General features: G+C 43.0%; 1 protein-coding gene across 3 annotated transcripts in view; it reads right to left on the bottom strand.

The window, feature by feature from the left end:
• PTGFRN (prostaglandin F2 receptor inhibitor) overlaps positions 1 to 14,536 on the bottom strand; it is a 70,361-nt gene that overhangs the window by 37,902 nt on the left and 17,923 nt on the right. For 2 of the 3 annotated variants that reach the window (XM_074857426.1, XM_074857430.1), the window contains exons 2-3: positions 2,341 to 2,706; positions 1,067 to 1,486 (exon numbers count right to left, since the gene is read on the bottom strand). In XM_074857426.1, coding sequence (XP_074713527.1) covers positions 1,067 to 1,486; positions 2,341 to 2,706 — 786 coding nt within the window. The remainder of the gene's footprint in view (positions 1 to 1,066; positions 1,487 to 2,340; positions 2,707 to 14,536) is intronic. The other variant, XM_074857436.1, reaches the window with a different exon arrangement.

Genomic DNA, 14,536 nt, shown 5'->3' with positions numbered 1-14,536 from the left:
TAAATCCCGCCTACTTAAACCAAACTCTCCAAAAGTGACACCCTGAAAGAGAGGGGGCAGATTGTCAAATTTCACAGGCTAAGTACCACCAGGACACTAAAACTACACCTACATGAGCTAGCCAAAAAGCCAGTCAGTTCTGAGTGATCCCTGTAGTGATAAAAGGATTAAAAAAATGAAGAGATACCCTTACTGTCTAAACACTTCTAAAGTATTGTCATAATCTAACATTCTGAGGGACCATCATTGCCTGGTTTTCTACCTATTGAGTGACAAGGGGCATCACTTCCCGCTTTCCCTCCTCCAACTAGCAGTGGTAATGCTAATGCAATTAAGTGCTTAGTGCATCTACTCCTGAAATCGATATGGGCAGGGATATCTGGATATCCTCAGGACAGCACTATATGTATTTTTGTCTCCTTAGTCAAGCACGCAATGAAGTGTTTAACAGAACCATTACTGTCCTAGACTCCTGACAACACGGTGAAGCAATCAGACCAGTGATCCAGTGACAGTGATAAAAATCACTGGATAATTTGTCCTGTTAAATTATCACTGCCTTCCTCGTTTCTCTTCATCTTTCTATGCTATTTTAATAAACAACATACAGAAGAGCTTCACATCTGTCACTTAACCACAAACCACTCTTACAGGAAGTGCAGCTGTTTAGTGCTATGGGACAACCCTACGTTAATGAGAGAGCAGAGGGAAGGTTTGGCGTGCTCAGGGATTAAATACAACATTTATTTAAGAAATATAAAAACCAGAAGCAATCTCAAGTGAAGTAAGGATGAGAAAATCTAGGTCTAGGCATCTAAGAGGTTCCAGTCATTCCTTCCACACCATCATCCCCCTTCTCCCCAAAATAAAAGCTAGAAAAATTATGCCAAGCATTTTCTATCAACTCAAATGTAAACAGGCCAGCTATCCAAACAGCACTCTAGGTTCTCCTAAAATGTATCCTTATTTAGTTCAGTTTACCCAATTTCTGCTCTCAAGTATTGCAGTCTGGACACAGCACTGCTGTAGCTACAAGTTGTGACCCCAGCCCATCAGAAACACTCACCAGTCCGTTGGACTGCCACACTTGCTATCTCCACGCTCTTCTCTTGAATCTTCTGCCATGTGCTATCTGCCCCTCTCACCCACTCGCTCACAAGACACCTGTAGGCGCCCCCATCCACTGAGGAGGCCTGGGATACAGATAACCAATACGTGTCATTCGCTCCTGTGTCCAAGCGGATATCTCCATTACGGTAGCGCTCTTCATAGCCAGGACCTGGCTGGAATTTGCCCTCATGAGTCAAAGATAGGATGTCCTGCCAAGTCGATCCACTTTTGATCTGCCAAGTCACATGCAGGTGAGTGTGCTCCAGTGAGGTGGTAACTGCCGAGCAGCGTAACTTGAAGGAGTCACCTTCAGACAGCCTGAGAGACATTGAGGAACGTGCTTTTGAACCACTCACCGATAAGCCATCGGAAATCACTATTAAAAAAGACCAAAACACACAAGAATCATAAAACGTAAGCAAGAAGAGAACACCCACACTGACCTGTTTAAATATGAGGCAGCAAAACTACCACAGAGCAACACCTGGCCAAACATTCCTTCTTCTACACAAATATATTCCAGGAACAAGGAAATTCGTGTGTAAATCCATTAAAAGAAGTGCTCCACTTTAAACAAGCCAAGACAACCATTCAAATTCATTTATCCTTCCGCTAACTTTAGTTTCTCATCCAAACATCGTCATTCTGACTATTCCCATCCAGAACCATCTTTATTTTCATGGGAATAAAAGATAAGACACTTGGAAAAAAAAAAACCCATAGCCTCCCAAGTTATTACTAAAGGATGCTAAATGAGAGAGCAAAGCTAGGGCATGAGTGCAGTAACAACATGCTAAAGGGGAAAAGGAAGATTACCTCCTTCATATAGAAGGATCCCTAAATGAAACTATAAATAAGAGAGAAAACAGGCTGTGTTTTCACCTGAAGTTAGCCTCTCTACCCAGAGGCTTAGGGACATTAAATATTTGCAGACATCTTCAGAAAACATACCGCTTAGTTTTCCCATTTTTATTTACATATTTACTAGACAGAAAAAATGAAAGCGGTGTTTATAGTAAACAGCCTCTCTTCACTTTACCTCACTTGCCTTTTCTATCATACTTCCCAATTTTTGATTTTGGCTTTTAGGAGAATAAAACAGGAAGAGGGAGAAGGAGGGAAAAAAAAAATCACAATGCTCATAAGCAACAGAAATTCAACATTCTTAAGGGTACATCTATAATCAATATCAAAATCAAATTTAGAGCACACCTCACTCTTCAGAAATACCTTTCACTTGGACCTCTGCATCATAATTTCCCTGAACGGTGGCATCAGTGCTGGGCGTGGAGCATTTGTATCTCCCTTGGTCAGTTGGCTGGATGTTTCTAATCACAAGTTCCACAGCATCGTTGCTGCTCCGTCTCAGTTTGATATCCCCATGGCCCACGCGTTTTTGGTACTCCTCAGAGGTGAATGTAGAATCCCAGGTACTCACTATCCGCACGAAGTCAGTCTCCCGGGAGAACTCCCAGTCAAAGTTCTGTTCACTGGGTCCATCGTAGTCACTAACACTGCAAGGGATCACCACCTCCGTGCCCACGACTCGAATAAGAGGACCTTTGGGCACCCTCACAACACGCGCTCTGCTGAAAGCTAGGCAGGAGAATAAAGAGAGAACACACAGTTAATAAAGGGATTACCAGGATAAACTTCGACCAAAGAAATATGAAACAGAATAAGGTCGGGCACCTTACTCTGTGGAAAACTAGAGCTAGTAAGAGCAATATTTCCCATTAACATTTAATCTCACTGGAGCAGGAGCCCCTAAACACACCATTTTTAGTGTGGGCAATCTTTGTTTCATTGCTTATTTAGTAACACGTTAGGTAACGAAATACTGAGGGAGAGAAAAACGTAAGGAGGAAAAAAAAAACCCACGTGAGAACTAGCCATAGATCCAGTGGGTAGCAGTTTCTCTACTACAAGCCAAGTGCTATGCGTGACCCTTAAACAACATCAGTAAGTGGTTTTCATTACTACAGTAAGGGCATCATCTAATCAGGCATTTCTATAAGTCTTCTGCTGACATCAGTAGAGGTTTTGAAGTAGGGAACTAACTCTACCCTAGCTTGAGGGCCCTAAGAATGTTAAGTTGACATTCTGCAAAAACGAGCATAGTCACTTCTGCCCTGAACGGTCATGGCTTCTCTAACACAGGTGAGCTTCCTTGCTTTCCTATTTGCTTTAAAAGGAAGAACAGATTTCAACACAGTTAGCTTGAACAGATTTCTGCAACCACACCTGTTTCTATCACACCTTTCCTCTTTCATGGAAGTCCCAGAACACGGGGCCATGAGTAAAGCAGGCTCTCTCCAGAGCAGTGGAACACAAGAGTGTTCAGACTGTGTTTTCTGGGACTGTCTTGCTAGAAGGACAGAACAACAACAGTTCTCTGCACAACGCTAGCAAAGCAGAATGTTATGCTCCAGGCAAAAGTGTGAACGACTTAAACTAGCCAGAGGACCCGGCAAAGATGCAGCAGGAGACTTTTCTGGTTGATTTGGCTCTGTAGCCCAAATAACCCCAGCAGCTGCACATGGATTTTGGCAGGTTCTTACTTCCCAAAAGAAAAAACTGCTTTGATTCATAGTTCCAACCAGGGAAATCTTTTAAGAAAGAGAGGGGTCTCCAAACAGCCTACTGCATCCCACTGGCTCCATGTCCATAGCAAACTATTTTAGCAGCCAGTTAGAACAGGAGAAGCCAGAACACTGAAGGTCAGATCTTGCTAAAACCAAGTAGATGGGCTGTAACAACATCAAAAGGAGTTGGACCAAAAGGTTGATCTGAGATACTAAGAGGCAAAGCCAAATTTAAAAAAACAACCCAATGCACAAAGTGCAGCAACGCACAGCTGCTCTAATTCACCAGCTATGTTGAGAAAGCCAACAACTAGTGACATGAACACCAATATACTTGCTGAGCCTTCCCCTACTGTCACTGCACATCATCTTACTGTAGACTAAGATCCACTTGCTGGCTCTGAACCATCATGCCAATAGGTATCCAGGTGTGGGCAAAGTAGTCTTGTGCAGAGAAACCCCCCACTGGAGAACGTGTTATAAAGTGCAGCTTGTCCCCTCCAGAGCAACATGCAGAAGGATGTGTTAAAGAATCAGGATTTCTGTAGTCATTTAAAAACTGCACAAACACACTGAGCACAACTACAAGAGAAAAAGCATATTTTAATCCCCAGTTACAGTTCAGCAAATAGTTGAACCAAGGACTGACACTGTCTTTACCTCCCCAGCTCATAACTCCCAGCATGCTCTTTGCTTTGCAGGCTGTTCATGTGTACAGGCTCAGTCATAACAGTCCAATCTCCTCATTGCCATGACCTTCTGTATTCAACATTAGTACTTCATTAAACTTATTTGTAATGCAGACTGGGGTTAATCTCTTACCCCTTATATCCCTCCCAGGAGACAGTCATTATGTATCTGATCAAGTGATTGACTAGTCCCAAGAAGGAAGCTGGACTTCTCTGCACCATTCACACGTGAATCGGAGAGAAAAACCTCCACTGCCTATGTATTGTTCCACAACCAGGTATCTTTAAAGATATCTCTTGAAACAAAAGCACCATATAGTAAAATCATTGATACAGAAAAGAAACCAAAAAATAAAGCAAGCTGCAGGGTTCTGATGTATTTCCTGGCTAGGTCTTAAGTTGCAGTCCCATTCAATCCTTCAACTTATCCTCTTATAGAAAGCAGTAAGAGCAGCAGGTAAGCTTTAAAGCTCTTCCTGACAGCCAAACCAGCTTCCAGCAGTCCACTGTGAGAAGTCAGCTCAGGATTCTGAGGGCACTCTCTCTAGAAAATACTCTCCTGTGACACTAAAACAAGCAGACAACACTGTTCTGCATGTGTCTTCAGCTGTAGACCCACATACCGTGCACTGCATTAATCCAATCTAGAGGTGACAAAGGCATGACTAATGTGGCAAGGGCTGCACATTTGTGTTTGAGATTAGCACTGACAGTTCAGTTTCTCTTCTTCCAAGGTCACTAAAGACCCTTTGACACTAAATGAAGGTAGGGGGTAATTAGCACCTTCATAAGAGAAGGCAGGCCAAAGGAAAAGACAGAGGCACAGGGATTCCTCCGCGGATCTCTTTGGAGTCTGTACCCTATTGCTGTGAAGCAATGACTATCCCCCTCCTCACAGCACAGTCCCACAAGCAATTCCAGTTTAACGCAAAGTTGGAAGGAGGGCAGTGAAACAGGCTCCAGCAGAGAAAGGGACAGTCTGAAACAGTTATTTTCTACTTTACAAACAACAACATTTGTTACTGCTAAGATAAATTAGGATTCTCGTAAAGCAGGAGCACACTGAGACAGCATCACAAGATAAGAGAACATCTACTGTGCCCTGCCCACAGGTAAGGAGGAACATGCACAGGGCAGACACTCCACGGGTCAGCTGCATTTCTAGGTGACCCAGGAGGCTCAGCATGTAGCAAGCTGTGAATTCAGGGTTCTGCCTTTTGTCCTGCAGCAGTCAACAGCAAGAGTATACCCAGTTACTAAACAAGGTGTTATATTCTTCGCTGTGCATTAGGGATTAACATTTCATGTAGCTGTAGCAGAAGGCACAGAGATACAGACACTGATCTTAGCAAGAGATGAACTCCATTTTACTCTGGCAGATAAACGAGGAGCTTTTACAAATATTTTATTCTTGTAGTGCCCTGTGTTACTTGCATATACCCCCTCCATCGTCCCAGAGCAATTGCTTGTATCACGAAAGCTGAACTTCAAGAGCTTCAAACTCTGTAAATTTGTTGGAAACATTTATTTTTCATGACATCCAATATATTTCACTGTTAATATAAGGTGACATGTTCTTAATGAATTCACTTGAATCCCATTTAACTGTAGAAACAGATGGAGGACAGAACAGTGTATACACTAGTGACAAAACAACAGAACTTTGTCAGTATTTTTCAGTATCACTGAGACCACCAAAGATGTGTACTTAGTAGGAACTCAATAACTGGCTCTGTATAATAAACTGCAGTGCTGTACATCAAGCCTGCCTGAGCACAAGATTAATTGCCTAAACACAAAAGTTTATTTTTACAGAGTTACCAAACCAACAGATGAAATTGCAAGTAACTGTTTTCCAAAACAAAAGGTAATCGAGCCCCTGTAAGGAGGCCAGAACACAAACAGGGGATAGGACTTGTTCCTTGGGCTCATTGGACAGGTGACAGGACTACCAGGAAACACTGGCGCTTTTGCAGGGCTGAGCCAGAAACACCCAAAAAGTAGGGCAACCACAGAGCCTTCATGGCTATTTGTCAAGCACTTGATTAGGATTCTCCAAAGGGATCGCATGAACTACTCCCCCAGAAACATGGGCAAAATGTGGGTCGAGGTAGAATAATAAACTGGGGCCTGCCATATTAATAATAGAGGCAAGATAACCCAGACATAGCCTAGGCAGTTTTGAGTTAGTTGTTTGTTCCCTAGCAGTGGCCCATGACATACTTAATTTGTCCCATCACCTAGATCATTGCTGTCATTAAATGAAATCCTTTCAAAGAGGAGAGCAAGGAAAGCAAATAACTGAATAGATAGGTTGTGAAGTCAATCTGAGTACATTAAATAGCAACCTGTCATTTTTAGGATAACCAAGAAAACAAGGCAGCAAAATTGTGTAGGATCTACAGAACGGGTGATCTGTTTAAACTCTCAACAAGCTACACAACTCCTCAAGGAAAGAGCTGGTGAGAATTTCCTCTTGCGTGAGGGACATTGCTATAGATGAAGAGCCTTCTAGGAGCTTCATCTTCACACAGGTTTTGCATCTGTGTATCATTTATGAAAGAACAAGATGAGAAGTAATCTGCGGAGTCACCCACAAGGCTGAGAAGGTATTACAATTGCAAAGAACACACTTCTGCTTCAGCACTCTCTTACACAAGGTGCTTCCTCCAGCCTGTGCTAGACAGCTCTGTCTAATAAGAAAACATGTTCTCTTAGCAGCCCAGAGAAGGAGGTCGACTCTCTATGTCCACCAGCCAAAGGAAAATGCAATGTGACATGCAGTAGGAAGCCAATTAAAGCCAAAAAAGTAAGAGCTGAAGAATGAGTAAATTGGCTCAGGCTAAGCTCTCTAGCCTCTGCATCAGAATGACTTAGAACACACAGTCCAGCTCCTCAACCAAGGCGTTCACAGGAGACACAGTGACAACTTTGCTGATGCCCTTTATATCAAAAGAGCTTTCCAAACAAAAAGTTGCTTCATTTGCCAACTAAACATTAGCATGTCTGGGAAGGAAATAAAGCAGCCCCTTCAAATTCACAACCGTTTATGGCAGGAAGAAAATACTGCGGTCAACTTTGCAAACGGTAGTAACAATTTTCCCTCCCTGAACTCCTCCATTTATTATCAATCTAGGCACCACTTTGCTGCACACTGTGTAAATGAGGGGGTTGCGCAGGGACAACCCTTCTTGTGCCACACTAGAGAATAAGCAATGGATTCCCCACCATTAAAGCTGTGCACTGCCTCCTATTTCTAGCAAAATCCCAAATCTCCCACTTCTGTACTGCACTGCTTAGCTACAGTGTTTGTGATGCATGAAGCCACTTTACAAAATGGAGCAAAAAAAAGATTTTTGCATTTTATTTTGTCCCACTAAAGAGACAGTCCACACAAATCCTCTTCCTCCATTTTGAAAGAGAACTGATCAGGCTCCTGCTGGGAGGCATTCAGTGACTTTCCCTAGCGAGCAGGCAGGTGAAGGAACAGACAGCATATCACAGGCCCTTCTCTAGAGAAGAACCAAAGCATATCAGCATGGGAGATAATAATCCTTATCTCCAATCTCCCCCTTTTCCCCTTGCCTCTCCTCCCAGCTCCAATTATCATCAGGCAGCTACACATCAGGAATGTCATCTGCAACTCAGAAAGAAAGAGCAAGTTATAACAAACATGTCTACAATGTTTGAAAACCCTTCAATACTGTCAAGACAATTATTTTTTTAAATATATAACATGATTTTCTGAGAAGCGACACATTTACACAAACAGCATGTTGGTTTGGGATTTCCCCCCCTCTTTAAATGCAATCAATTAAATTTTCTATCCTACACTGCATATGCATGAGAGGAAAAGTCAGATTAAGCAGAATAAAAGGAATTTAAGTACCAGAAATGCAGCTAACTACTGAAATCTCTTTACCAGTCTCAAAAAGAAAAAAAATTCTAAATAAGTGAGATCTCTTACCACTCCTGCTAAACACATGACATCATCATACTCCTCTTTCCAATGCAGACAAACACACAGCAGAGGTTGGGATCTATGCTAAATAAAGTGGTAGGCTCTTGCTACTCTTTCCAAATTACAAAATTTAGATTCTCCTAATCAGCAGAAGCAACCCACACCTTACAACCAGAGAGCCTGCACAGGGAGGGAACAAGAGGCTCCTTTAAAAGAAACCAAATTTGATTCCTTATGTTGAAGCTGTAATCACCATGGTAGCCCAGAATTATCTGAGGCACCTATGGCTCCCCTCATACCTTGCAAGTCAACAGTACTGTTACACCTTCCTGACTGCAGTACTCCCTACCTAAAAAAACCTGATAGATTTTTATGGTTTATAGATGACCTGCAGCATATCATCTGAAGATATCAGAGAAGAGCAAATGAAAGAGTCCATGAGAGAGACATTTACATTGTTCTTTCCCAGGCAGCTAGGATTCTTTTTTTAGATAATGTAGAGCTCTTATCAAAAGGAATTAGCCTGGGTGTAATTGCTTAAAACCCATTATCTCTATCAGGATGAAGAAACGCATACTGCATCTTAAGTGAAGCCTCAGAAATGCTATCAAACTGCAAGGCTGCTGTATTGTTGTAATCTCCATGCCATCTGAGACATCTCAGAAAAGTCACATCTCCAGCGTTGGGTGAAAAAGCAGGTACCTTCCTTCCCACTTGGATTCAGATTCACATGAAAGGATTAAAACAATATATTTTGCAACACAGTAACAACCTGCTATCTTCCCCATTCACCCCCTCACTGATCACCCCCAAGAAAAGGGATTTCAAATGCACCCAAGCAAACCACAAGGCTTTCACTAGGACACAGTTCTTAGTTATCACAGAACCACAGAATGGTTTGGGTTGAAAGCGACCTTTAAAGACCACCTAGTTCCAACCCCCCTGCCACGGGCAGGGACACCTTCCACTAGACCAGGTTGCTCAAAGCCCCGTCCAACCTGGCCTTGAACACTGCCAGGGAGGGGGCAGCCACAGCCTCTCTGGGCAACCTGTGCCAGTGTCTCACCACCCTCACAGGAAAGAATTTCTTCCTTAGATCTAATCTAAACCAGCACTCCTTCAGTTTAAAACTGTTGCCCCTTGTACTGTCACTACAGGCCTTGATAAAAAGTCTGTCTTTCTTACAAGCCCCCTTTAAGTACAGAAAGGCTGCAGTATAGTCTCCCTGGAGCCTTCTCTTCTCCAGGCTGAACCACCCCAACTCTCAGGCTTTCTCCATAGAAGAGGTGTTCTGGCCCTGCTCTGGACCTGCTCTAACAGGTCCATGTCTTTCTTGTACTGGGGGCTCCAGAGCTGGACACAGTACTCCAGGTGGGGTCTCACCATAGCAGAAGGGCAGAATCCCCTCCCTCGACCTGCTGGCCACACTTCTCTTGATGCAGCCCAGGATACTATTGGCTTTCTGGGCTGCGAGCGCACATTGCTGGCTCATGTCCAATTTTTCATCCACTAGCATCTCCAGTCCTTCTCTGCAGGGCTGCTCTCAATTCATTCATCCCCCAACCTGTACTGATACTGGGGATTGCCCCAACCCAGGTGTAGGACCTTGCACTTGGCCTTGTTGAACCTCCTGAAGTTCACATGGGCCCGCTCCTCAAGCCTGTCAGGGTCCCTCTGGATGGCATCCCTGCCCTCCAGCAAATCAACGGCACCACTCAGCTTGGTGGTGCCCACAACCTTGCTGAGGGTGCACTCAGTCCCACTGCCTGTGCCATTAATGAACATACTGAACAGTACCAGTCTTGATACAGACCCTCGAGGGACATCACTTTTACTCGTCTCCATTTGGACCCTGAGCCACTGACTGCAACTCTTTGGATGCAGCCATCCAGCTGATTCCTTATCCATCGAATAGCCCAGCCGTCAAACCCGTATCTCCCCAACTTAGTGACAAGGGTGTTGTGTGCGACTGTGTCAAAGGCCTTGCAGAAGTCAAGGCAGATGACATCAGTTGCTCTTTCTTTATCCACCAATGTAGTCACTCCATCATAGAAGGTCAGCAGTGAAGTTATGCTATGGTGCATTCTTCCACTTCCAGGAGTCCTCCTGCCTTATGTGGCTAGTTACTTAAGCTCTTTCTGTCATCAATGGAGAGAAGCTCTCTGAAAAACTTCTCTCCCACTGCTGTTTATAGTTAGAGCCTAGGGAGACAACCACCTGAGCTTGGCAGAAAAACTAAACATATTTTTCAAGCTTCTTCCCCATCCCTTTTAGGAAAAATTAAAAAAAAACAAACTCAAAACCAATAAAAATAACACCACAAAACCCCCACCAACAAAAACACCCCACCACTACGAATACACAATACACCAGCACAATGGGGCCAGATGAACATCCAGTAAGTCAGACCTGATCTGTTCTGATGTCTGGATGATGTTACTTTGGATAAATACATAGTAATTGGCAAGTTCAGATCTGGAAACAACAGTCAGAAGGCTTTCTTATCTAAAAAGACAGGGACAGTAAGAAAGCAATACTTCACCATATAAAATACACTGTATCACTGCAGCTAGTGAGCAGATCATCTGATCACTGCCCAAAAAGATCCGTTTTGGAAAAACTTCACTGACCTGTCTCACAAGAAGGAAAGCCTCCTTCCTCTGCCATGTCTCTGCTAAGGCAACTGCAACAGGCAGAACTGCCTCTCTTGCTATCTCCTGGGCTATCAGGAATAAAGCACTGTTCACCTGTTCAGCTCCACCCTTTTGAAGACCAACTGACTGGCACCACTTTCATCCAAGCACACAATCCATTTCAATTCTCTGCCAAAACGAGCCACAGGAATTTGACATAAGTGCTTCTGTGGATTATTCCTGCTACAATACAAGGAGAAGAGACCAGTAAACTGCAGTGGAAGCTTGTACAGCAGAAATCAGGTTGCATATGCAGTGCTAATTAGAATTTAAAACACTATCACCGGCTGCTGACAGCACAGATCCCACTGTGCACCACTGCTTCCCAGTCACAGGGAGAGGTATGCTACTGGCAGGTAGAGAGGAAAGGAGAAGCCACATAAACCTTTCCCAGCTGTGCAAAGCAGAAGGCTATTTTGTCAAACAGAGTGGCTCTTGGCAGGCAGAGAAATGTGGCACCACTGGTCCAAACAGAACAAACGTCTAACAGGCAGAGATACTAAAGATCATGGTTTAGATTCCTCTGGATATCGAGCAACTCCATCACATATGATCTCTATTTCCTTTCCCTACCACTGACTGACAGTTGAAGATAAAAGGCTGTATCTGAAGAACTGCTTTTGATAAGTCTCCAAAATACAGCTGGGAGCAAAAGGGAAAGGAGAGAAAAACAATGAAATCCAAGAGTCAACATACTGCTTCTTCCTGGGTCTCACCTGAAATACCTGTCGCTGCTAATGATCTTCATTTACTTCCTCCAAACAGTCTCATAGAACTCCATTTTTACCCTACTCTGACAGAGCAGCCCATTCAGGTTACCTGCTGACATCTGACCCAAGAAGTCCAGGGGGTCTGGCAGTGGTATTTACACTGCCACGCGAGACAGCTGATTTTCTGTTGTTCTGCCTCAGAAGCAATTTGTGTTGCCAGAGTAAAGGTTCAATACATTACAGTCTAAGGAAAACAGTTGACAAAGCAGTAAAGCCCACGACTCAGAGCTGAAGAGCTAGCACAGTTGGAAGCAGAGCTGCAAGTATTTGCAGAAATGCTGTATCTGAAGTATCTTCACATTTTCTTTAGTGGGGAAGAAGGACACAGGTTGAAAGCTGTAATACTAATTTCAACTCAATAGCAGTGCATACATTGACCAATATTTTTTAAAAAGTCTTCAAACAGGAATATACAGAATTAAAGTCAGTGCTGTTCTGCAACATCATTAACTTGCACTTATCCATTACCTTAAATCTTTCCCAAAGCAGTTGGAACTGAGCAGAGCAGTCCAGATCCATTCACTCTATACTGCAATTTCCTCTGGGCAGAGACCAACCATTTTCTTTGCTCTATGTGGAATGCAGTACACCACTAGGATTAAACTGAACTTTCTTTGGATTTCACTGGAGAAAACAATCAGACTAGAATAGATCATTTCTAAATCTGCATCTACATTAACTAAAATCATACACTTGAGTGTAAAAATCCAAGACAAGACAAAAAAATCCAAATGCCAGACAAGATCATGTTAAACTATAAAAGCTAATACATTTTAGAACCAGCATGATTTTAAACAGGACATAGCGCCTAGCAGAGGTGAGAAGGCTGCAAAGTTAGGAAAAAATATTTTTGTCAGATTTTTTAAAAGATGCACATATAGCAATATCCATGTGTTTCACAAATTATACATTTAAAAAAGGAAATCCTGGAACACTCCCTTCTCCCCTCTCCCCAAAATAATTTATTATTATCATCCCCTTTTCCTCCCAGAACAGCAGGTATTGATTTTTATTGATGTGAACTTGCTTTCCAAGTTATCATTAATGTTAGGTAATATCCAAAACACACTCAAAAGGCTTTCAAATATAAGAAGTCCTGAATCCAATATAAAGTCTTACTTTTCACTGACAATTACACTAAAAACAAAAAGCAAACAAAAAAAATGCCTCCAAAAATGGTCTGGGGTTTTTTGGGTGGTGTTGGGTTTTTGGGTGGTTGTTTTGCTTTGTTTTTTGATGATTTTTTTTGGCTGGGTTTTCTGTGGCTTTTTGGGGTTTGGGTTTGCAGGGGGTTTGAGGGGAGTTTTTAGGCTTTGTTGTTGGTGGTTTGGGGTATTTTTTTACCTGCTTAAATTTGGTTGCATTCATCCACCGCAATTTAACCCAACACCCCATCCATACCAGACAAAATCCTGTCTAAAGCCAAGTTAAGTCTAAAGGGGATCAGAAAATGAGATTAAGAAAAGCCACATGCTTTCATAATCCAGATATTAATCTTAACCTCCACTTCCCCAAAAATTGTTTTGGGGGATCATTTCAAATCTCAGTACACAGGGACTAGTTTCCCAGCAAGCATTCCACTGGATGAGCGATGGCATCACATAAGCTTCAGCAAAAACAGCAACAGAGCAAAGCCTGATTACAGAAGTCAGCAGCAACAACACCAACAACCAAAGACACGCATTAGGCTCTCAGACTCTCTAGTTGGGATCCTGAAGGGCAGCTTCATTCTGTTTGCATCTGCTCTTGTGAGAGATTATGGAAGAAGGTGGCTGGGCAGAAGGCTGTTGGAACTGCTGAACAAGGCAGCATATGGCACTGGCCCACCTTGGCTCCACGCTTGTCAATTGATTTGCAGCCATAGGAGCCAGCGGAGGGATGGATCTCAATGTTTATAGAGTAATCCTTTTTATCTGTAATTTAATTATCTAACCATCCCATCTTCCTCACAAATAATCTCCAAGCAAGTGGCCACATTAAAAATGCCAACAGCAGACACACACAGGATGGGTGTTACAATATGGGAATGAGTGCCTGTGCCTTGTCGGCACATGCAGGTAAGTCCGGTAGCACAGCTATTGCCAACTCTTTTGTTGCAGAAGATGTACTTGGACAGATTAACTGACTAGACCAAACTCATGCAGTAGAACAGGAGCAGTTAGGAATAGATCACAGGCATTCCTGGTTTCAGGCTTTGTGCTCATTTCACTGTATCACACTGTTTCTTTATATAACGATGAAAACAGAAGGATATGTACAGCTAAACAAAGAAGACATAAGCAAAGGCAAAGGAGACAGCTAGCTTGTGCTGTATCAACTGGCACCCCCGTAGTCCAGGAGCCCCCCTGAGGACTTCATTTGGGCACCTACACCACCACCACATCCATACTGCTATCTGCAAACTGGAAAACCAGAGCCCAGTGTTTTCCAACCCCTTCTCTCAAAGCCCATAGATCCAATTAGCACTCGAAAGCCAATTTCAGGTCATGCAGAGCAATACTGTTTAGTATGCTAATCTCTATGGAGTCTGCACGTTAGAAGCACAGATATTTTTCTCCTAGACAAGAAGGAATTGTACGCATGCGTGCACAGAGTATGATTTAAGAGACATCAGGGCTCTTCCTGCTTTAACACAAGATTTACATAACTAATTCTGTAATTGAGAACAGGACTACAAGGTATTTACAGTACTTGTTGCTGCTGAGCTTTTATTATTTGCTATGGCACT

This window comes from Strix uralensis, chromosome 2, assembly GCF_047716275.1.
Source record: "Strix uralensis isolate ZFMK-TIS-50842 chromosome 2, bStrUra1, whole genome shotgun sequence".
In the NCBI taxonomy this organism is placed as follows: Eukaryota; Metazoa; Chordata; class Aves; order Strigiformes; family Strigidae; genus Strix; species Strix uralensis.
This window is presented reverse-complemented; position numbering and strand designations above follow the sequence as displayed.